The sequence below is a fragment of the Delphinapterus leucas genome, chromosome 8 (assembly GCF_059928025.1).
Source record: "Delphinapterus leucas isolate spDelLeu-1000000601 "Yukka" chromosome 8, BTC_Dleu_Yukka2, whole genome shotgun sequence".
Lineage (NCBI taxonomy): Eukaryota > Metazoa > Chordata > Mammalia > Artiodactyla > Monodontidae > Delphinapterus > Delphinapterus leucas.
Genome location: NC_143136.1, coordinates 57,296,735 through 57,319,446, shown reverse-complemented (window position 1 = coordinate 57,319,446; position 22,712 = coordinate 57,296,735). Strand labels below are relative to the sequence as shown.

General features: G+C 33.9%; 1 protein-coding gene across 2 annotated transcripts in view; it reads right to left on the bottom strand.

The window, feature by feature from the left end:
* LNPK (lunapark, ER junction formation factor) overlaps positions 1-22,712 on the bottom strand; it is a 91,075-nt gene that overhangs the window by 54,192 nt on the left and 14,171 nt on the right. For both annotated transcript variants that reach the window (XM_022570083.2, XM_089916637.1), the window contains exons 5-8: positions 14,782-14,840; positions 7,910-7,950; positions 789-872; positions 655-706 (exon numbers count right to left, since the gene is read on the bottom strand). In XM_022570083.2, the coding sequence (XP_022425791.1) occupies positions 655-706; positions 789-872; positions 7,910-7,950; positions 14,782-14,840 (236 nt within the window). The remainder of the gene's footprint in view (positions 1-654; positions 707-788; positions 873-7,909; positions 7,951-14,781; positions 14,841-22,712) is intronic.

Genomic DNA, 22,712 nt, shown 5'->3' with positions numbered 1-22,712 from the left:
CTGAGGTATGCCTGTTATTTTATTATACTCTAGAGAAGAGAACAAAAAAGGAAGCCAATGCAAACTCAAAAATATCTTTTCACATGCCAGTCTTGGGCATACTTTATGTAACCACTTAAAATAATAACATAATAGTAATCTGGCAATATAACCTCAAAAAGAAAGAGTTAATGTTATTATATAGCAGTAATTCAATTTTTTTTCTCATTTCTAAATTACATTTTTTTTCTTTCTAACAGTGTTACTTTAGAAGGAACTCAAGTTTGACAAAAATCTTCATTAAATTCCTCAAAAAATAAATCATAAAAATGTAAGAATTTTCATAATAGCAGATATTCCAGGAGACTCTTATTTAAAGGGGGGAAAAAAACCTTACAAAATATTGGTGAAATCACTTAAATTTCAAAAGATTAAAACTAATTATATATTTAATCTCAAAAGATAATAACATCTTTACTCATCAACATATTTTTATAAAATCAAAATGAAATAAACTTATTGCCATCTATTTTAAGTCATATCCCAAATTACCAAATACAAATTAACATAAAAGCATCCTACATAAGTTTTTCACACCTCTATCACACTTTTGAACTCACTTGGATAAATATGGATCTTTCCAACAGCAGCAGGAGTTTCTACAAAGTTATTTACCTTGTCCAGGTCTTGCAGTTATAGTTGCTCCAGCAGATGGCGGCTCCAACTCCTGTCAAATACAATAATGTTATTACAGTGACCTACTACAATGTGCGATTTAAAATAAAATAGTAGTGCTATTACAGCCTTACCTTTGCTTTCTTTGAGTCTGGATCAAACCTTTCAAGAATTAATTTAGCTGTTTTATAAGTTTCTTTTTCCATGACTTCTTCAAGCTGCAAACAAAAATTTCCACAAGTTGTCACATTTTAAAACACACATACACGACTTGCTTTTATAAGTCCTATTCAAAAAGTATTCAACTGCAAGGCTTAAAATAAACAGCACATAATATACCCAGATAGCACGAAAGACTTCCACATTCAAATAATTAAAATCCAGATTTTAAAATGGCTTCTAACCTCTAATATGTTACTTGTATTTAACAGCTTTACTGCAAGGAAATACCAAATATTGCTAATTGTTTACATATAATGAGGAGAATAATTACATGCACCAACTTCAATAATGGAATGTGCAAAAATCTATCAGCCATCATTATTGGAAGTTATTAGACATGACAAGCAAATGACAGGCAATTCCTCAGATTTATTTCCTCCTAGCACTTAATGCTATTAATTTAAAGAAGGTCGTTAGCCAAGAGCTTTACAAAATAAAATCTCTGTGCCAATTAGCTGCTGTCAGCATCGATTTTAGATTATTTATTAGCAGAAGCAATTAGCTTGCTGCAAAATGCAGTGAAAACTCACTTAACTGGGAGAACAGCCATGCTCTCTCACGGAATTTGCTCAAATGACTTTAAAAGCTGAAGCTCCCCATTTTTTACTTAGATTCAAACAACTTTAGAGGGAAAAACTGAACATAATAAGAATTTAAGTAAAGATTTTACTGAGTTCTATGCTCACACTAGGGACTGTAATTAAAGCACTTCATTATTATAGAATTTTATTTACAATGCACTCAAGTCACTTTATGGCTTAATATGTGGGTTTAATTTAAAAAGTAATCACTAGTAAAGTATCATTTTAGCAGTTACAGCCCAATATCAGAAAAAGTTTAACTTTAGTACAAGACAGTCATAGTTGTGACAAATAGCTAATATATAGAATAAAAATGCTTTTGCAAAACTTGGAAGAGGACCTTCTCCTTCTCAGTGACCACTGAGAGCCACTTAGATTCATTAAATGTCATGTTTATTCCAAAGGACATTTATTTTAAAATGCAAAGCAGAGAACATTTACCAAATTAAAATACAATTTAAAATATGCTGCCACAATAGTTAATAGATTCCTCATTAAAATCTCAATATAACACTTAAGAAGTGCTTAGATGAATGATTTACTAACCTTGGTTTAGTGAAACTAAAATATTTTTCTAATTATTTCAAAATTATGATAAATTCTCAAACAAGCAAGTTTAAATTTCTGATGTAAAGAAAATGTTTGTAACATTACTACTTTAGGGTTGGGGAAAAACTTGGGATGGGGACAGAGAGAGGGCATGATAGAATCTATCCCCAAATCAACATAATCTACATGAAACAGCAAAGAACTGAATCCCTGATCTCTACAAATTAATTTTTGATGGTCCAGACCAGTGCTGTAAAAATAGAACTACATGTAATGATGGAAGTGGTTTATATCTGCACAATAGAGTAGCTACAATGCCATATATGATAAATGATCCCTTAAAATATTGCTTGTGCAACTGAGGAACCCAACTGTAGCTACTTTTATTCCACTTTAAATAATGTAAACTTTAAAAGCTACATGGGTCTAGTGGCTACTGACTTGTACAGCACAATTCTAGAGTAAGACTATTGGTAGGTTTAAAAAGAAGATTAGATACAACTGTGATCTTTAAAACAATACACAAAAGTCAAAACTGAAATGCCATTTTATTAAACGATTGCCATTCCTAGTACATCATTCAGCAAGTATTCACGTTTATGTCTATGTACATGTAAAGTATCTTAAATAAAAACATTTTAAAAAGCAAAAGATACAAATCCATTCTCTTTTTCTTTTGCATTTACTTTGAAAAATTCTTTTTTCACGTAATAGCTTAATTAACACATATATTCCTACTACATTTTAAGTGAATAATTTGTTTTATAAATAGGGAGACATCTGATCAGTGGGAAGAATACAAACTTGAAACCATGACATCAGAAAAGATCTGGGTTCAAAGTACATCTCCATTGTTAATTAGCTGTAGAAAGACTGAGCAGGTCTGTTAGTCTCAGTTTCTCCTTTTGTAGAGCATAAACATTAACACTTTCTTGTAGCACTGTTATGCAATTTAAATAACGTAGGAGAGTCTATAACAGTACCTAACACAAAAACGCATAATCTTCAATGATACCTCAGTTATTCAGAGTGGATCTGAAACAAGCAGTGTTTTCAAATACCCACCGTATTAATATCAGGATTCAGGAATGAGAAATTGAATTCTCAGAATTCCCTAAATTACAAATTACTCTGTATTCTTCCTAATATTTTACATATTTCAAATAATAATGAATGATGTAACAAAGAGTGAATTATTTTTCTGTGATATGAGTATACTAAAAGTTTAAAAGTTTTTTATTTAAAAAAGAGAATAATAGGGACTTCCCTAGTGGTGCAGTGGTTAAGAACCCACCTGCCAATGCAGGGGACACGGGTTCGAGCCCTGGTCCGGGAAGATTCCACATGCCACAGAGCAACTAAGCCTGTGCGCCATAACTACTGAGCCTGTGTGCTGCAACAACTGAAGCCCGTGCGCCTAGAGCCCGTGCTCTGCAACAAGAGAAGCCACCGCAACGAGAAGCCCGCGCACCACAAGAGTAGCCCCTGCTCGCCGCAACTAGAGAAAGCTAGCGTGCAGCAATGAACACCCAACACAGCCAAAATTTTAAAAATAAAATAAATAAATTAAAGAAATAAAAATAAAAAAGAATAATAAACACATGGTTGCTTATTTATTATGAATCAACATTATTTTGGCAAGATTATATATTTTGAGAACATATAAAAATTATTTCTACCTGATATAGAATTTCATCACAGAGAATACTAAAAGAAGGGAACACTAACACAAAATAAACATCAATTTTTTTAATTTTGAAAGATAATTATACAATATTTAAATTATAACTCTTGAAATAAAATTTTAAAACACACAAAGCATTAATTGCCCTATCCAATACTTTTTTTTTTTTTTTTTTTTTTTTTTTGCAGTACGCGGGCCCCTCACTGCTGTGGCCTCTCCCATTGTGGAGCACAGGCTCCGGACGCGCAGGCTCAGCGGCCATGGCTCACGGGCCCAGCCGCTCCGCGGCATGTGGGATCTTCCCAGACCGGGGCACAAACCCACGTCCCCTGCATCGGCAGGCAGACTCTCAACCACTGTGCCACCAGGGAAGCCCTATCCAATACTCTTGATCCTTGTTTCATAACAAATATTCCAGATGTAGAAAAATGTCTTGTGTTTTGTGCTGACTTTGGTCAAATTATTAAAAGAATCTTCAATTCACAGCTTTAGGGTACATGTTGCATTATTTAAACTCATATTTTTAAAATGATGAAAATACTGTCTGCTTATCCTGATTTTGTTTTGCTATTGAAATCAATATTTTTTTACTAATTCAGATTTTAAATCATTTTCTGACTTTACATAGGAGTATTCTACAATAACAATAACATCTCTCTCAGCATTTCTTCTGTTAAAGTATTTACAAAGATCTGTAGCCTACAGTGAGTATTCAAACACTGGAAAACACCAGCAGATATTACTGGGTAATATAAAAATGTAACATGAAACTTCTAGTGAGGTTAACAGCCCCACACAGAATCACATGCTAAAATTGCCAATTTAAGGACTTATTTTGCTTCCAAAATTTATTTCATGGAATATCACTCACAGGATTTTGTATACAGTATTCTATATATATAAACTTATTAACATTTATTTGTAAGAATAAGTCACCATTAATAAGAGACAGGGCCCATAAAACAGACTTACGGCCACAAAAGCAAGACTGACTAATTAGATTGTGCCACTTCTCCTCTATGTGCTCCTGTCCTGTTGCCTAAAATGTGCACATTAACCTACAGCTCAGCATGTCAGCATTTCTTGCTCTTGCTTTCTACTGACACTAGTGTATTCTTTTGAACCAGTAACATTTGTAGTGATTGTTAAGTTTTAATTCTCAGAGAATTATAATAATTCTTTCCCAGGTTCCCAATTTCTCAACCAATTTTCCTCAGGACTTGGAAAAATATAAATTGCCTGAGAAATGCCAGAAAGGAATTACCACAGAGAAACACCTGTACTATTCTGAAAAAAGCACAGCATTTTCATGAAGCCACTTAAAGAGGTCATTTTGACTCGAGTTTTGATGGATTTTGATTTTGAACTGTTTTGATGGGATGCTCATGGATACAAAGCGATTATCTATTGAATAGTGACATGTTTTAAACTAAAAGTTAAAAAAAAAAAATGTGAGTGGCAAAATGTACACAACCAGACTTGGGAGGTTTTTTTGGTAACTAAAGATTAATTCCTAGCTTTATTTTAGTAAGTAAATACTTACATTAAGTTCTTAGATTTAAAACATTGTTTTAAAACATTTAAAACATTGTCACTCATTTTCCTTTCTAAGTAATTTAACTTTTTAATTAATTGATAATTCATGTTTATTGTTACAAATTACACTTTGACAAATTACAAATTACATTACAAATCTATCCAGATTAAAGAGAGGCATCCCTGAGGAAACCACCTTTAATGACACCTCAAGTAGTAAATACAATTTACATTCATTTTTTTAGTGAAAGAGAAGGGTTAGGAGTTGGGTACTTTTAAACTAATGGCTATTCTTCCTGCCATCATTTTTAAAGCTATAAATGTAGAGTTAAACATCAAGGAACAAAATCAGTTTTGATTACATTTTGCTTTTGCTCAAAAGTAATGTCCCTTCTTTTTCCTCTCATTACCAGTACAATCATTAGCTAGCATTGTACTCCTTACAAATTCACCCTTAACACCTATTGTTCTAAACAAAGTATAACGCAAACAAAGCAGCTCTGTTAAGGGCTTGAGCAATAAAGGCAAGGGACTAGTTCCCAACAGCAACAGTACTGAAACCAGAAACAATCAAGTCAATGCAAATTGTGTTCCCTAATTAACAAAATGAGTTAAAGCAGCCAACTTATTTTTCTTTAATTATACATTGCAAGAGAAATGCCATACTGAAGTATTCTGTAATATTGATGTCTCATGAACCATTTAGATATACAAAACTATTGAACCTTGAACTGAGTTTCCCAACTGTCAGACCTAGATGGAGCAGCGTTTATGTTGTGATTCCATCAAGGGCTATTAAAGAAGTAAATAGCTTGGTTTGTCCTGTCAAAGAATTTTCTAAGTCTGTTCTGTTACTCTACTGAGAGTTCTTCACCAATCATATGTTCTCTAAGATTCTGTTTTCTGTTCATGTGATGCCACTGACATTGAATCAGCTTCTCATCACTTAGAATTTTTTTATTTTCTCCTTTTTTTCTCTCTCTTTTTTCTTTTGTCTTCCTCCTTGTCTTATCTACTTTAATCAATATTTCTCCATTTTGGTACAACAAGTGAGGCTTGGCTACCAGCTCTTCTATTTTTATCACATCAGCAAACCAAACCAATCATATCACAACTTCTATATTATTGAGAACCATCAGTATTTCCTCACTTTGAATTTCTGGCTGTTCCATAATGTGTAGAATGCCAGAAATATAATAAGATACAATGGAAACATTTCTACGTTTCAATTTAGGACCATCAAAAATATCAATGCGATTTTTTTTTTTTTTTTTTTTGCGGTACGCGGGCCTCTCACTGTTGTGGCCTCTCCCATTGCGGAACACAGGCTCCAGACGCACAAGCCCAGCGGCCATGGCTCACAGGCCTAGCTGCTCCACAGCATGTGGGATCTTCCTGGACCGGGGCACGAACCCATGTCCTCTGCAACGGCAGACTCTCAACCACTGCGCCACCAGGGAAGCCCTCAATGCAATTTTGATAAATACCTCACAGAATACTGAAGAGGCATCAAATAAAAAAGATAAGGAATCCTTTCAGAACTAAGGTTTCTTTATTTTTCAGGTACTTAAATCCCTCAGGACCGTGTCTTTTCTTACCAATTCACAGAACAATTTTTAATATTAATCTTAACCTTCATAATTTTTATTAGTTTCATCCATAATTGTTACTCATTATGTCAGACTAAAATACATTAAATTGATTTTGCATCTGATCAAATTTCATTAAGTTTCCATATAACATGATACTCCTATCAATTATCATTTTTATACTTCAAAAATAATTACATGAAAAAAGTATATGTAAATTCAAGCCAAACACCAAGTTCAACCCACTTATTAAAAACTATTACAGGGCTTCCCTGGTGGTGCAGTGGTTGGGAGTCCGTCTGCCGATGCTGGGGACATGGGTTCGTGCCCCGGTCCGGGAAGATCCCACATGCCATGGAGCGGCTGGGCCCGTGAGCCATGGCCGCTGAGCCTGCCCGTCCGGAGCCTGTGCTCCGCAACGGGAGAGGCCACAACAGTGAGAGGCCCACGTACCGCAAAAAAACCCCCAAAAAACTATTACATATCAACCTCTAAACATCTAGAGTCCTTCCTCTCTCTTGATCCTCCTCTTTCCAACCCATCTGAAGGATGCATTTAACTGGCCCCACAACAGACACCCATGTGATCAGAACTGCTGATAGAAAATGAAAGAAACCAAAGAAAAAATACTCTCTTTCTCTCTCCCCAGTTTTCTTTGGCCCTTTTTTTTTTCTGCATGTTAAATTTGTTTTTTACAACCAATCTTCTTGATTCCCTCTCTCCTCGCTTTATTATGTCAAGAAAATCTGAGAACTGACATATGATGTTTGGTGTTTTTTTGGCCCTAATAATAAATCTGGATACCCACTTTTTACCACTCTGCCTCATTTAGTCCTCCAAAATGATTCATTTACTTACTTCTCAGCTTCCAACTGACATAGGCACTCAGACTCTCAAAAGTTCATCTAACTACTTTTTCCTGTCGATCATTATTAACTAGCAAAAATATTCACAGCTTAGCTTCACCATTAAACTGTTATCTAAAAACATACTTGTTCCTTGGAGAGTCATTACTTACAACATATAAACCATTAATTATTCAGTTCTGAATTTATTAGTTTTATATAAATTAACTTAAATAAAAGTTAACTTACTATTTTTTTCTTCTGGGATTTTAAATCATCCAATGCTTCATCTAGAAAACAAGATTTAAACCAAAACTAAATCAGATATTAAGATACAAGAAAAAAAATCATGTCAAATGATATACATTAAGCAACTGCAAGAAAACAGTCTCATTTTAGAATTTCTCACAGATGTGTACAGACAGAAGTCATCTCAATTTTTACCCATATATATTTTATATGTTTGCTTATATTAGATATTACAAGCTCAGGAGTGGAAAAATGGACTTTACATAGAATAAAACACGTTTCCAAATTTTAAAAGATACATATTTTTTAAATGTTTTCAGAAATATTACTTTTTATTATTTCTCCTTCAACATCCCACCCACATTAATTTACAAAATTAAAACCAATTATTTTTTTATACATTGGTAATAAAAATGTTCTCTTTATTTATGAATAAAGAAGTACATATTTTATTAAGTTATTTGATCTTCAAGATATTGAGCACTAATAAAGAAACCTTTGAAAATCTATAGTATTATATACCTGAAGAGGGACTTGGAAAGGAAGAGGATACTAATTACTTTTCAAAATTAAACTTTTCCAAGATTTGCCTGTTTAGTTAGGTTGCATTGGTAGAACATAAAGAATCATTTCAAATGATATAATTTATGAATGTCAATATCTGCTTTACACATTTATTTTAGATTTCTAGTTTTTCCCTAGAAATACTGAACTAGTATAAATAAGAATACTATTCCAGATGCAAAGACTTATAACTTGATTTAAACATTTTACCAAATAGAATTCAAATAATTGTTCTTAATGTTTAATTAAATTTACAAATAAAATTATCTTTTCATTGAAGTTCTGGAGTAGCAAACATCTGAATACCCAATTCAAAAGTACTATTTACGTAAAAATCCAAAGAAATACAAACTTATGAAAAGATGATTTTACTATATATTTTTTTCAAAGTGTTCTAGCAGACTTATTACTGAAAGGGGAAAAAAACTGCTGACCTCTTTAAAGAGAATAGTCATCTTTAGTTAGATAAGACCAAGCCAAATATCTAACCTTTAATGCAGAGATCAGCAAACTTTTTCTATAAAGGGCCAGATAGTAAATATTTTAGGCTTTATGGGCCAAAAGGCAAAATTAGGTGAGCACTTTTAAAGGAGTAAACAAATTTCCACAAAACTTTCATTGACATAATTCAAATATTATAATAATTGAGTTCAATTTTTTGTAACATAGGTCTACCAATAAAAGGAATGGAATCTGCAGGGGTAGGTGGGGGATAACATTTCACTTGAGATTCAAAATTAGTGTCCCCCATCCTCAAAATTGATCACAAATGTCAATCTGTTAGTTTATCTGTAATGAGATTTCACACATTTTATTTCTGAAAAATTTTTTTCACAGATAGGTGCTGCTAAATATTGAAATCAATCCACAATCACATGATTTCAATTGAGCATATTCATTGTGTGAAAGGCATTTATAAAATTCTTTAGATTCTTCTCTTGATGTTTGCCTTTTATCATGTCATTGCAAATTAATCACTTCCAGTTAAATGGATTTTGAAATACGGAAATTTCCTTTGTACTTGCATGAGGTCTGAAAAACACTGCTGGAATCGCAGTTTGAGCTCAGATAATGTATCTGCTGCAAATCGGGGTGGGAATGGAGATGTTGTTTCTTAACTTCTCATAGCACTTTTTAAAAAATTACCTTTCGTCATCAAAAGCAAATTGTTATTTGCTTTTCTAAATCACTTTATAGCAGTATAGGTTTCACATATAAAGACTGTCTTGTCTCGTACTCTTAGGTTGAATTCATTAAGAACCATTATCAAGTCTGCAGCAAAATCTAATTTCCAAAGCAGTTCATTCATAATGGTTGAAGGTGGTTCTTCTCATTCAGAAACATTTTAGTCTTGGCTCTGAGCTCAAAACATCACAATAAAAGTTTACTACTACTACTAATCCATCCAACTGCTTGTATTTCTGATAAAAGTTCACATAATTGATGATGATTAAGTCCATTGCTGTTGAATAACACAGTGGATAACCACAGAATTTAAACACCTTACAGTTTCATGAGCTTTGTAAATTAATCCACTAAGCCTCTTTCTGCTTCACACATATTTTTACCACCAATAGTTGTAAATACATCTCAGTAGATTCCACTTCAGGTTGTACTAAATTAGTGTTTTTTCAACTTCTTTAAAAATATTCTCTCCCAGAGTGTTCTACACAGACTGTTGACAGAGGCTAATTCTTTAGTCATTTCAAGTTCAGTACTGACTTCTGAAATAAATTACAATTGAGCTGTATCAGTAACATCTGTCAACTCATCAAGAGTCAATGACAGGGAATTCCCTGGCACTCCAGTGGTTAGGACTCGGCACTTTCACTGTGATGGCCCGTGTTCAAGCCCTGGTCAGGGAACTAAGATCCTGTAAGCCTCGCAGCATGGCCAAAAAACCAAAAAAAAGAGCCAATGACAATCACTTGAAATAATTTTTTTTAAATGATCTTGTTTTTAAGTTAATTATGTTGCTTCCAGTGTTCTTAATTCTTCAAGCAATTGTTCTTGCTAAAAAGGCTACTAGCCAAGCAAGTATTTTCTCTAAACACATTTTTTCAGCTGCTGCAATTACACAATTTAATTAACTCACCATTGGTAAATAGCTTTCTTTGCTTCACAAATAAGCCACTCAGAAACTTACTTTTAAGTTCCATTTTCACTTTTTATTTTTATGAAGAAATTCTGCTATGATGAGATATTCCATTTAAAATGTTCTAAGGACTTCCCTGGTGGCGCCTGACGATGCAGGGGACACGGGTTGGTGCCCCGGTCCAGGAGGATCCCACATGCCGCGGAGCGGCTGGGCCCGTGAGCCATGGCCGCTGAGCCTGCGCGTCCGGAGCTGTGCTCCGCAACGGGAGAGGCCACAGCAGTGAGAGGCCCGTGTACCGCAAAAAAACAAAAAAAAAAACAAAAGTTCTAATTTTTCTAACATTGCTTTTCTGTGCATTGGGAGTATCATGATGAGTACGTAGCATGATAGTCAATGTATATTTGTATTCTTTTAGTACATTTATAATGGCATTGCATAATAAGCACAATGCTTTGTGTTTTGATAATAAAATAGTCCACAATCCATTGTGCCTTAAAAGTGCAACATTCAGGGCTTCCCTGGTGGCACAGTGGTTGAGAGTCCGCCTGCCGATGCAGGGGACAGGGGTTCGTGCCCCGGTCCGGGAAGATCCCACATGCCGCGGAGCGGCTGGGCCCGTGAGCCATGGCCGCTGAGCCTGCGCATCCGGAGCCTGTGCTCTGCAACAGGAGAGGCCACAACAGTGAGAGGCCTGCGTACCGTAAAAAAAAAAAAAAAAAAAAAAAAGTGCAACATTCAAAGTCCAATTTTCTCTTCTTGTTTTTACATAATGAGTGTACACTGGTAATAATAAATAAAATAGTCACAATACAGCAATATACATGGCACGTGAAATGCTGTCAAGTTATAACAGTGTCACTGTGATTTGTTGTGCATCCTACCATAGGCTGAAATGTTGAGAGCACCATACAGTCTGTCACAACTACTCAATTCTGCCATCATTGAATGAAAGCAGCTACAGATAACATATAAATGAATGGACGTGGCTGTGTTCCAATAAAACAGAAATTTGAACTTCATTCAAATTTAACATGTCACAAAATATTACTCTTTGAATTTTTTCAATAATTTAAAAATGTAAAAACCATTGTTAGTTAGCTCATGAGATGTACAAGGTGGTGGGCAGGACTTGGCTCACAGGCTGTAGTTTGCCAATCCTTACTTGAATCTATACTAGGTTCAACTTGTAAAACAAAGGAAATACAACTAACAGAACAAAAAGCAAGACATGATCAGTAGCTTCAGACTTAAAAAATATATATATGTACATATATATATACACACACATAAATATATATGGTACCTAACTTTATGCTAAAAAGAAGTATAAAACTGCAAGACAATCTCTTATGAAGTCTATTTTATCTACATGCAATACCTATGCAAATGAATTCGTACAATTTTTTTTAATGAAAGGATCTGTAAAATAAAAATTTAAAGCAAAAATCTCCTTTATATAATAAGCATGTCCTAATGTGCCTACTTGCAAGTCAAAATATTCACACATTTTCCTTAGAGAAGTGTTTCCAAGGGCTCTTTTAAAATAAATTTTCTTATATTTTTCACTATTTTGTTGGTTCCATGAGGTCCAAGATCATATTTGTTTTAAACTTCTTCCTGTCTTCCCAGCATCTACTATATTACTAAATATCACTGGAAACAATGCCATAAGCTTAATTTCTCTAATCTGATTAAAAGTATCAATATTTTTTAAAACCACAGCAAACATCATACTTGATGGTAAAAATTAAAAGCTTTTGCACCAAAATCAGGTGCTAGACAAAGACACCTGCTATTCCCACTTCAACTCAATATTATACTGGGTCCTAACCCATTAAACAAGGCAAGTAAAATTTTAAAGGCAAGAAAAACAAAAAATAATAGGAATTGGAAAAGAAAAATCAGTACCATCAGCCCACATGTCTGTAACACTTTACAATTTTTATATGCTTTCACACATAATATTATCAGTTAAAACTCATAACAGTCTTGCCAAAACAAATATTTGTTTCTAGTTTATAAACTAGCAAACTGAGGTTTAGAGGACTTAACCTTATTTGTAGGACAAAAAGATGGCTAGTGTGGCTGGAGCAAAGGTGAAAAAAGGAGAGGGGAAAGAGATGAAGTTAGAGAAGTAGACATAAGCCAGAAAGTTGGGGTTAAGGTCAGATTTTACTCTGGTTGCAATGGGAAGCCACTAGAAGAATTTAAGTAGGAGAGATACAAGACCTGATTTATACCTTAAAAATAGACTAGTTAGGAAACCACTGCAATAGTGCCAGCAACAGATGATGATGACCTGAATTAGAATTGTAGTAGTAGTAAAGAAAGTTATAAGTGGTCATTTTCAAGATAATTTTGGAGGTAAAAATGAGAGAACTTTGAAGGGGAGGGAGAAATGCATTGTAAATTAAAGGGAATACGGAGTCAGGATGGGATTTTTCCCCCAGATGATTGTATTGAGACAGGATTATATGCCAAATAGGGACAAGCCAATACAAATAGATAATGCAAAAGAGATGCAGGTAGGGATAACTATAAGAGCAAAGTTCATGAAATGGTCAGAGTATCTAGAATCCAGAGCATAAATGAAAGGCTTAGCCAGAGATGGGATCAAGGTCAGTCTTCCAAATTACCATGATGGATGACAGCATACTGAGTAACAGATGGGGCTAACTCTATGTTTTTGGTGGTGAAGATAGCGCTCACCTGCTTACATCTATTTTCTTCATGAAGTGAGACTATCAGGTCAGAGTGGCCAGGTAGATTTTGTGAAGTTTTGTTTATTTGTGGCTTCTGAATTTTGATTTGGTTGGTTGGTTTTATTTTGGTTTGGTTTGGTTTTGGTTTTGGGGTTTTGGTATGGTGGTGGGTAGTAGTGATTTGAGGAGAAATACAGTGTCAAATAATACTCTCAAAGAGAAAAAAGTAAATTTACTAGGGAACTATAATAGGGTTTTGTAGCAGTGTTGAGTGTACATTTGGTATTTGCAATCATAGATTTAAAGTGAGTCTAGTCAGCATGTTGTATGATTTTCCTCTAACAAATTTAGTTTTCCTGATGCACATATAGACTAAGCACATAAATGTCTTTAACCAGGATATGGTTTCTCCAGTCACAGATTAAGCATATAACTGTATTTAAACAAGGTATGGTTTGCCAGACAAGCAGAATGGGAAAGAGAGGCAAAGGAGTCAAGGGTGTCTAAAAGGGATGGTCATTGGTCTAGATCACAGAACCTTAACTGGGTCAAAGATAAGTTATACATGAGGAGGGCAGTTTGAAAGTCATGTATCTGTGTGAACCTTGCTTGGATCCTAAGTCAAACAAACAAAATATTTTTTAAAGCAAATGACATTTGTAAGATAACTGGAAATTTATTATTTTTATATTTAATATTCTATAATTTTAAGAATTCTTTTTTAAGTATAATAATGTACATTGTTTACACATTTTTTAAGTACATTATGGATAGATATATCTGGGATATACTTCAAAATAACAGAGATGGAGAAGTGGGTGGGGGTAAAAATGAAATAAGATTGACCAGGAGTTGATGATTGTTTAGGTTGTGTGATAGGTAATATGAGTGTTCATTATACTATTCAGTCTACTTTTGTATATGCTTGAAATATTCAATAATGAAAAGTTAAAACAAGAAAAAAAAACACATGTAAAGTTCATTTAAAATGAAATTTGCATATCTTGGGTTAATTAGAACTCATAGTTTTAAGACCTGAATGTCTTTAAAATCTGCACATACACAGAATACAGGAAAATTGTCATAATTTACATACATATTGTATTTACATACAATAAAAACAAAAGCCTAGGGGCTGTGAGCCTGAAGAGAATGATGCAATTAATAGAATAAATCAAAAGATGTTTAACTATATTTTACTCCATAATAACATGTTTTCTATACAGATAATTTAATAAATATAATTTCTCTTCATTTAAAGAAATGAATTGTTTTGTGTATTGTGTAAAAAAAAATTCTAAATGGACAAGACAGAAATAACACAACAGAAAAACAGAACCAGTTTGATCATTCATAACCTTTCTTATACTTTACAGTAAACAGCTCTTCAATATTTACCACGTTGTCATTTCAATATACCATTTCACAACCTGTTATTCAATTACAAACTAATGTACCATAAGATGGGTTTTTTAATGTATTTATAAAAACTTCAAAATTAAACTTACTATTTCTTTCTGTTCTCTTGGAAAAGAAGAAAATAAGCACCGTTCTTATGCTCCAGATGCTACAGAACAAGCAAAATTCAAAAACAAAAACCATCATTAGGATACATGAATTAGAAGCCACATAAAATGAAAACAAACACACATTTCCAATTAGAGTTAGGGACATTGTATCCCTTTGTATTTTGAAAATCAAAAAGCACTCTTTTCTTTCAGAATCCACCAGAAGTTTACCTGTGCTTTCAAAGGAGTTCTCAATCTAAAATCCATGGACCTCCTGAGAGTCCCTCCAAATTGTGAAATTGCCTTTGTGTGCATAAGTGCATTTCTCTGGAGAGACCATTACCCTCATCATTCTCAAAGGAGTCTATGAATCCTCCAAAAGATTAAGAACAAATTTAAAAATTCCTTCTTACTAGGTAAGCATCAACTCTAAAACTTTATCTATTCCCATACGTTAGGGAAAAACATGTTTTACAAATCCAAACCATTATACAAATGTAAGTTGCTACTCCTTCCCTGGTTTTTTTTTTTTTTTTTTTGCGGTACGTGGGCCTCTCACTGTTGTGGCCTCTCCCATCACGAAGCACAGGCTCCGGACACGCAGGCTCAGCAGCCACGGCTCACAGGCCCAGCCGCTCCGCAGCATGTGGGATCTTCCCAGACCAGGGCACGAACCCGTGTCCCCTGTATCGGCAGGCGGACTCTCAACCACTGCACCACCAGGGAAGCCCTTTCCCTGTTATTTAATATTAGAGGGATCTTCTCTACTAAATAGGATAAGCTATCTGGAGAAAAAAATAAAATCTTACCATCAAGTAAATAACTGATAAGTAAATTTAGCTAAACATCGCCTTTCAAAGATTTTATGAAGGTAATTCTTTAGGCCTTGCATTAGTAAGTCGTCAAATGATACTAAAAGAATTAAAAGAAAATCAAAGAATGATCCTAATCACAAACTTGTCCAGGTCATCTCTTAAATTCAATGTAAATAAAACAAAAATCCCTTCTCCATAGAGCATGGCCGAATAAGTATACAAACATTATCCATCATTTTATAAAAGAAATACATTGTATCTAAATGCAAATTCAGATAATAGGTATGAAAATTAGTTCTTCACTCTGAAATATTTCATTGCTATTCTTAGGAATTAGCCTGCAAGGTCATCACCAGTGAACCCTGTCTCCTGGTATTCATAACTTTATGTAGTTCTCTCTCAACAGTGTTGGTCTGTGTGACCAATAGCATGTCACTTCAAGATTAGGTTATAAAAATATGCAGTTTCCATCTCAGGCCTCTTCTTCCACTTGCTTTCTTTCTCTCTCTTGGATTATTCGCTCTGAGAGAAGCTGCTATGACATGAGGACATTCAAGGAACTCCACAGAAAAGCCCATTTGGTGAGGAACCGAGGTCTCTGGCAAACAGCCAGTGAGGAGCTGATGCCTGCCAACAACTGCATGTGTGAGCTTAGAAGTAAATTCTCCAGCCTTAGGTAAGCCTTGAGATGACTATAGGCCCAGCCAATAGCTTAACTGCAATTTATATATGAAAAAAGACCCTGGGCCAGAATCATCAGCTAAGCTGCTCCCATATTCTGTCCCTGAAGAACTGTGAGAGAGAATAAACATTTGTTGTTTTAAGCTACTAAGCTCTGGGGCAACTTGTTACATAGCAATAGATAACTTGTACATGTTTTGGGGGTTGTTTGTTTGTTTATTTATTTATTTTTGGCTGCGTTGGGTCTTCGTTGCTGCACGCGGGCTTTCTCTAGTTGCAGTGAGCGGGGGTTACTCTTTGTTGTGGTGCGCAGGCTTCTCATTGCAGTGGCTCCTCTTGCTGTGGAAGACAGGCTCTAGGCACACGGGCTTCAGTAGTTGTGGTGCATGGGCTCAGTAGTTGTGGCTCATGGGTTCTAGAGTGCAGGCTCAGTAGTTGTGGCGCACAGGCTTAGTTGCTCCTTGGCATGTGGGATCTTCCTGGACCAGGGCTCCAACCCATGCCCCCTGCATTGGCAGGCGGGTTCTTAACCATTGTGCCACCAGTGAAGCCCCTACATGTTTTTACATGGTGATGATTTATTTTTATGATATGAAAATACCAAAATAACCAGTACCAGATTCCTACATGGTACTTGGACAACTATCTAAGCACTAAAAAGAAGACACTGGTCATTGTCCTTACCAAGGGAAGGGAGATGAGAAAAGAGGTTAAACATACAGCTCACAACCCTAAATGATCCTACAACAGTAGAAAAGTCCCATAATATTTCCCCATTGCAAACCCCCTGAAACAGTGGCAAGCTGAGAGAGATGATTTAGGAAAAAAAGTATAGGGAAAGAAAACTGAGAACACAAGAGAAGGAGTTGCAGAGATAATGACTAAAATTCTGAAGAAAATCAGTAAATTTTCTTAAATGGTATATTTTTTTAAAGCATATATAATTTTCGAAGTGTAAAAAGTACACGAATGGAAATATACTCCCTTACTTCACAATAAAACTCACTAACTTCCCTTTGTGCACAACAAATTCTTCTTTTGGTTTTTATCAGAACTACTGGTGGAGAAAATGAGCTATCAAATAATACACATTTCTAAGTGTCAAGCCTTCAAGACTTGAAAAGGTAGAATATAATAGAGTTAGTTATTCCTTAAGGCTAAATTAAATGAAATTCTTTTACATAATTCTTTAAAATAAAATTTAGGAAAAGAATTAAAGTACTTCAGGAATATGTGTTCTACTTATCCCAACAAAGATGTTGCTCTCCCAATAATTAAATATAATTTATGAAAATACAGCAACATGTTTTGTGAAGATATTAAAGATATTACTATTGACTCCTACTTTGAGAATACTGGCATAATCTCCATTTCCCCCTTCTCTTCGTAGAAATCATCCAAACAGCAAGGATACAAAAACAAAAACACAAATTCCTTTTCTGATAAAATTAAGATAAGCTAAAACTCAACCCTCAAAATATGTGGAAGTGTTCTCCAAAACAATGGAGATCATGCAAGGGCTCAAAAGAGTAAAAGCAGAGAAGGAAAACTGCTTATCTCACTAAAAGGTAGGAAGATAAACTTCTCAAAGTGCAAAGCCTAAAACTCATGTTTATTACAGTGAGAATAAGATACACACGCTACAGGCAGAAACTCCTAAGTTTGGTTCCAACAATGAAACTGAAAAGGCAGGGCTTAAAGAGAAATCACTCAGAAATGCCCTATTTACAAAGAATATTCTGTTTCTATGGCAGCAGGGGAGAAAAGTTTTGTACTATGAAAAATTTTATACACAGTTGCCTAACCCTGTTGGCTGGAGAAAGATAAAAGCTGAACAAACTAACATACTAAATCCTGGATCGTAAGGAAAATTCTAGATAGCCTAAATGTAGGAAGACTTGCCTCTATACTCTCACATAAACCTCTTACAAATAACTGGGCCAAAGCAAAGTAAACATACCACATAGCTAGAGATTTTCTATTTAAGGTATAAAAACCAAAAGCAAAATAGAAAATTAGTTTCAAAACTTAGACCAACATCTTTCATCTCAATGAATGTAAATGAGCTAAACTCACTAGAGCAAAAGAAAAAGACTTTCAGACTGGATCATAAAATAAAAACCAACCCTATAATGTAAACTGACACCTAAAACTGTTTTTGAAGGTTGAAAATAAAACAATGGGCAAAAAAATATAGTAGGCAAATACACACAAAATAAAGGTTGTGATCTTAATATGCCACAAGACTGAATTCAAGACTACACCCCCACCAAAAAAAGCTTTAAACTAGAAAAAGAAGGTCATTTTATAGTATTAAAAAGGATGCAGTTTCTTTCCAACAAATAGAGCTGGAGCAACTGCACATCCACAGGCAGAAGAAAGAAAGAGAGAGAGAGAGGGAGGGAGGGAGAGAGGGAGAGAGGGAGAGAGAGAGAGAGAGAGGGAGAGAGGGAGAGAGGGAGAGAGAGAGAGAGAGAGAGAGGGAGGGAGGGAGGGAGGGAGGGAGGAAGAAAGAAAGAAAGGAAGGAAGGAAGGAAGGAAGGAAGGAAGGAAGGAAGGAAGGAAGGATGGATCTCAATGTGAACCTCACATCTTATATAAAAAATTGGCTCAAAATGGCTTATGAACTTAAATGTAAAATGTTAGAAGGAAAAAAGCATAGCAAAAAAACAAAGAAGAAAGTCTTTAGGACCTATAGATACAGAGGGGTTCTTAACAACAAAAGCACAATCCATAAAAGGAAAAATTTAAATAATAAATTTGGCTCTGTGAAAAACCCTTTATAAGGATGAAAACCTAAATTACAGACTGAAAAAAAATATCTGCAAACCATATATCCAGCAAAGAACTTGTATCTACAATATATAAAGAACTCTCAAAACTCAACAGTAAAAAGACTAATTATCCAATTAGAAAATTAGACAGCAGACCTGAATAGACATTTCAATGAAGAAAAGATACAGATGGAAAATAAGCACATGAAAAGATGTTCAGCATCACAGCCATCAGGGAAATGAAAATTAAAACCACAATGAGCTATCAATACACACCTATCAGAATGATCAAATCACAAAATAGTGATAATACCAAATGTTGCCAAGGATGCAGAGAAACAAGATCACTCAAACATCACTAGTGGAAATATAAAATGGTACCTCTACTCTGAAAAAAGGTTTAGCAGTTTCTTATAAAAGTAAACATGTACTTACAAGCGCCTCAGAAATTACACTCTTGGGCATATACCCCAGAGAAATAAAAACTTACATTCAGACAAAAACCTGTACACAAATATTCATGGCAGTCTCATTTGTTAGAGCCAGAAACTGGAAACCATCCTAATGTCCTTTAACAGGTGTATGGCTAAACAAACTGTGCTACATTAATGCCATGAAATACTACTCAGCAATAAAAAGTAATTACTGTTACACTTAACATCTTGGATGTATCTCAAGAATATGCTGAGTTTAAAAAGCCAACTTCAAAAGGTTACATACTATGTGATCCCATTTTATAACATTCTTGAAATAAAATTATAGAGATGGAAAACAGATGGGGTGGAAGGGGTTAGGAATGGGGCATGTGGAAGAGGGTTGGTATGACTGCAAAGGGGTAGCAAAAAGGAACTCCGTGAACAATTCTGGATCTAAATTGTGGGGTACTTACATGAAGCTACACATATGATAAAACTGCATAGAAATATAAAACACATACACACAAATGAGTGTATGGAAAACTAGTGAAATCTGAATATGCTCTATGAATTGAACCAGTGTCTATTTCCTGTTGTGATATTTAATTGTAGTCATGCAAGATGTTACCACTGGGGAAGGCTAGGTGAAGGGTACACAGGACCTGCTTGTACATCTGTTTTCTCCAATTCCCTGTGAATCTATAATTATTTCAAGATTAAAAAGTATTTTTTTAAAGGATGTGCCTACAATGAAGATATTACAAGAATATTTACTCATCAAATAGAAAAGCATAACATTCATAAAGCAAAACTAAAGGAAATATAGGGAAAAGTAGAAATACACTGTTATTAGGATACAGAAGACCTATATAACACAGTAAGGTAGTTTACAATGGTAATATTAAACTCTGAAAAAAATATATATATATATCTTCAAGTGTTCATGGAACACAGCAACTGATCAAATAGCATGCCACCAAAACAGGTCTCAATAAAACCAAAGAAGTAGAAATATTATTAAACAACATTCTCTGAAAGCAATATAATAAAACTAGAAATAGTAACTAAGCCAAAAAAACAAACATACAAACACACATTGCCACCTGGAAATAACTCTTAGATTATAAAAACTTAAAAAAAAACTTTTAAAAAATGTAATGAAGTTTTAAAAATAACCAAAGTAAATACATATCACTACCTATCAAGACCTGTGGGATAAAACTAAAGCAGTCATAAAAATACCATGGCCTCAAATACATGTGTGGTGTATTGTGTTAAGAAATAAAAATGAAAATAAATACATTAAAGCATCCATTTTGAGTTACAAGAATAAAGTAAGCCTATGGAAAAAAAAAGAAGTAATAAAAAGAAGTAATTTTTTAAGCTGGTTCTTTGGAAGAAACAGCTAATAAAAACAATCAGAAAAGAATTACAAATATACAAAATAAGAGATAATAAGGAAGCAATAATCATAGCTACAAAGAAAATTTTAAAAATCAATGAGACAATGATTACTGCTATTACAACACTATGCAAATACACTTTAAAACTGTAGAATGGTTAACAAAACTAACCTTGGAAGAGACAGAAAGCCTAAAAAATGAACTACTGTTGAATTTTAGAAGTTGTTAAGAGCTACCCTCTATAAAAAACACCAAGCCCAAAAGATTTCAAATGGAATACTACTAAACCTGTAAAGGACAGATAATGCTAGTACTATTAAAACTGTTCCAGAGCATTAAAAAAGAAAGGAAAGCTTCCTGATGTTCTTATAAAATGACTACAACTAAGAAAGTAGAAATTTTCCTAGAATTCAAGATTTCAACATTTGATTTCAATATTTAATATAATCTATCATTATCAAGAGATGAAAAATCACACGGCTATCTCCATAGATGATGAAACAGCATTTAACAAAATTCAACAATCTTTCTTGATATAAAAAAAAAAACTAAATAAAATATAAATAGCTAGAAGGTTCCTTAACATAAAATATACCTGTCTCAATCCAAAAGTCAGGATAATGCCCAATGGGGAAACATTAGAAGCATTCCCAAGGAACAAGTTAAGGATGTTGACTATTTTCTCTGTAACTTAACATTGTCCTGAAAGTATTAGCCAATACAATTACCAAAGAGGAAAAAAAAATCTGAAAGGAGTCAAAATATCTGAAAGGAGGTGGTAAAATTATTGCTATTTACAAATAATATGATTGCATACTTAGAAACTCTCAAAGAATCAACTAAAAAACTTATTAGAAACAATCAGACAATTATTATAGTTGAATACAAAATTAGTATAGAAAATCGATAAATTCATATATACTATCAGTTCTAAGACATACTAAATATCCTAACGCACATTCATGTAATCATTCCTGTTGCTCTTTTCTGAATGAAACTGATGCTATGTGAAATGTAAGTACAGCATGAATTTCTGTTAAATATTATCCAGTGACTTGCACTATAAAATTATAAAGGTGTTCTAACAGGAATAACTGGAGCCTCAATAAAACAGAATCATACTTTAGATTCAGTAAACATTTTAAATCCTTAATACTAAGTGTTTTTACTGTACTAAAGTTAAAAATGCTAAAAGTTAAAATGTAGCAGAATACCTAAAACCCAATCAATATAATAAACCCTTCCTCACTTTTACTAAAGGATTAACATTCCATAAACCTCTGATGATTTTTCACCAACCTTCATATAAAAAGGAATTTTTACTTATTTCGTCCTTTCTGCCAAATTTAAGTGCTTTCTTTCCAACAACTATACAAGCCCAATCCAATTTATTGAAATGTTTTTAAGATGAGACTTAACAATATATAAAGCTAAAAATGAAAAGATTACAGGTCTCAATATTTATAACTATGTTGACAATTTTGTCAGTTTATTTAACCATCAAAGGCTTTAGGGAGAATTACCTTCACATTTAGACAAGTAACAATGATTTATTTTGGTATAAGGAACAAGCTTTATTTATTTATTTTTATTATTTGGGTGGAGGAGAGATATAACTCAATACTGTTTTCCCCCAATGATTTGAAATGCTATCTTTATCATATATAAAAACCATATATAATAAAAATTCCGTTTGGGATTTATTTCTGGATTCTTGTATCTCTTCCTTTGGTCTGTGTCTCTATTTAGACACTATCAAACTTTTAATTAATGAAGTTTTACAATGCATTTGATGCCTGGTAGACCTCTGCTTCTCATTCCACTCCTTTTTTAGACTTTTCA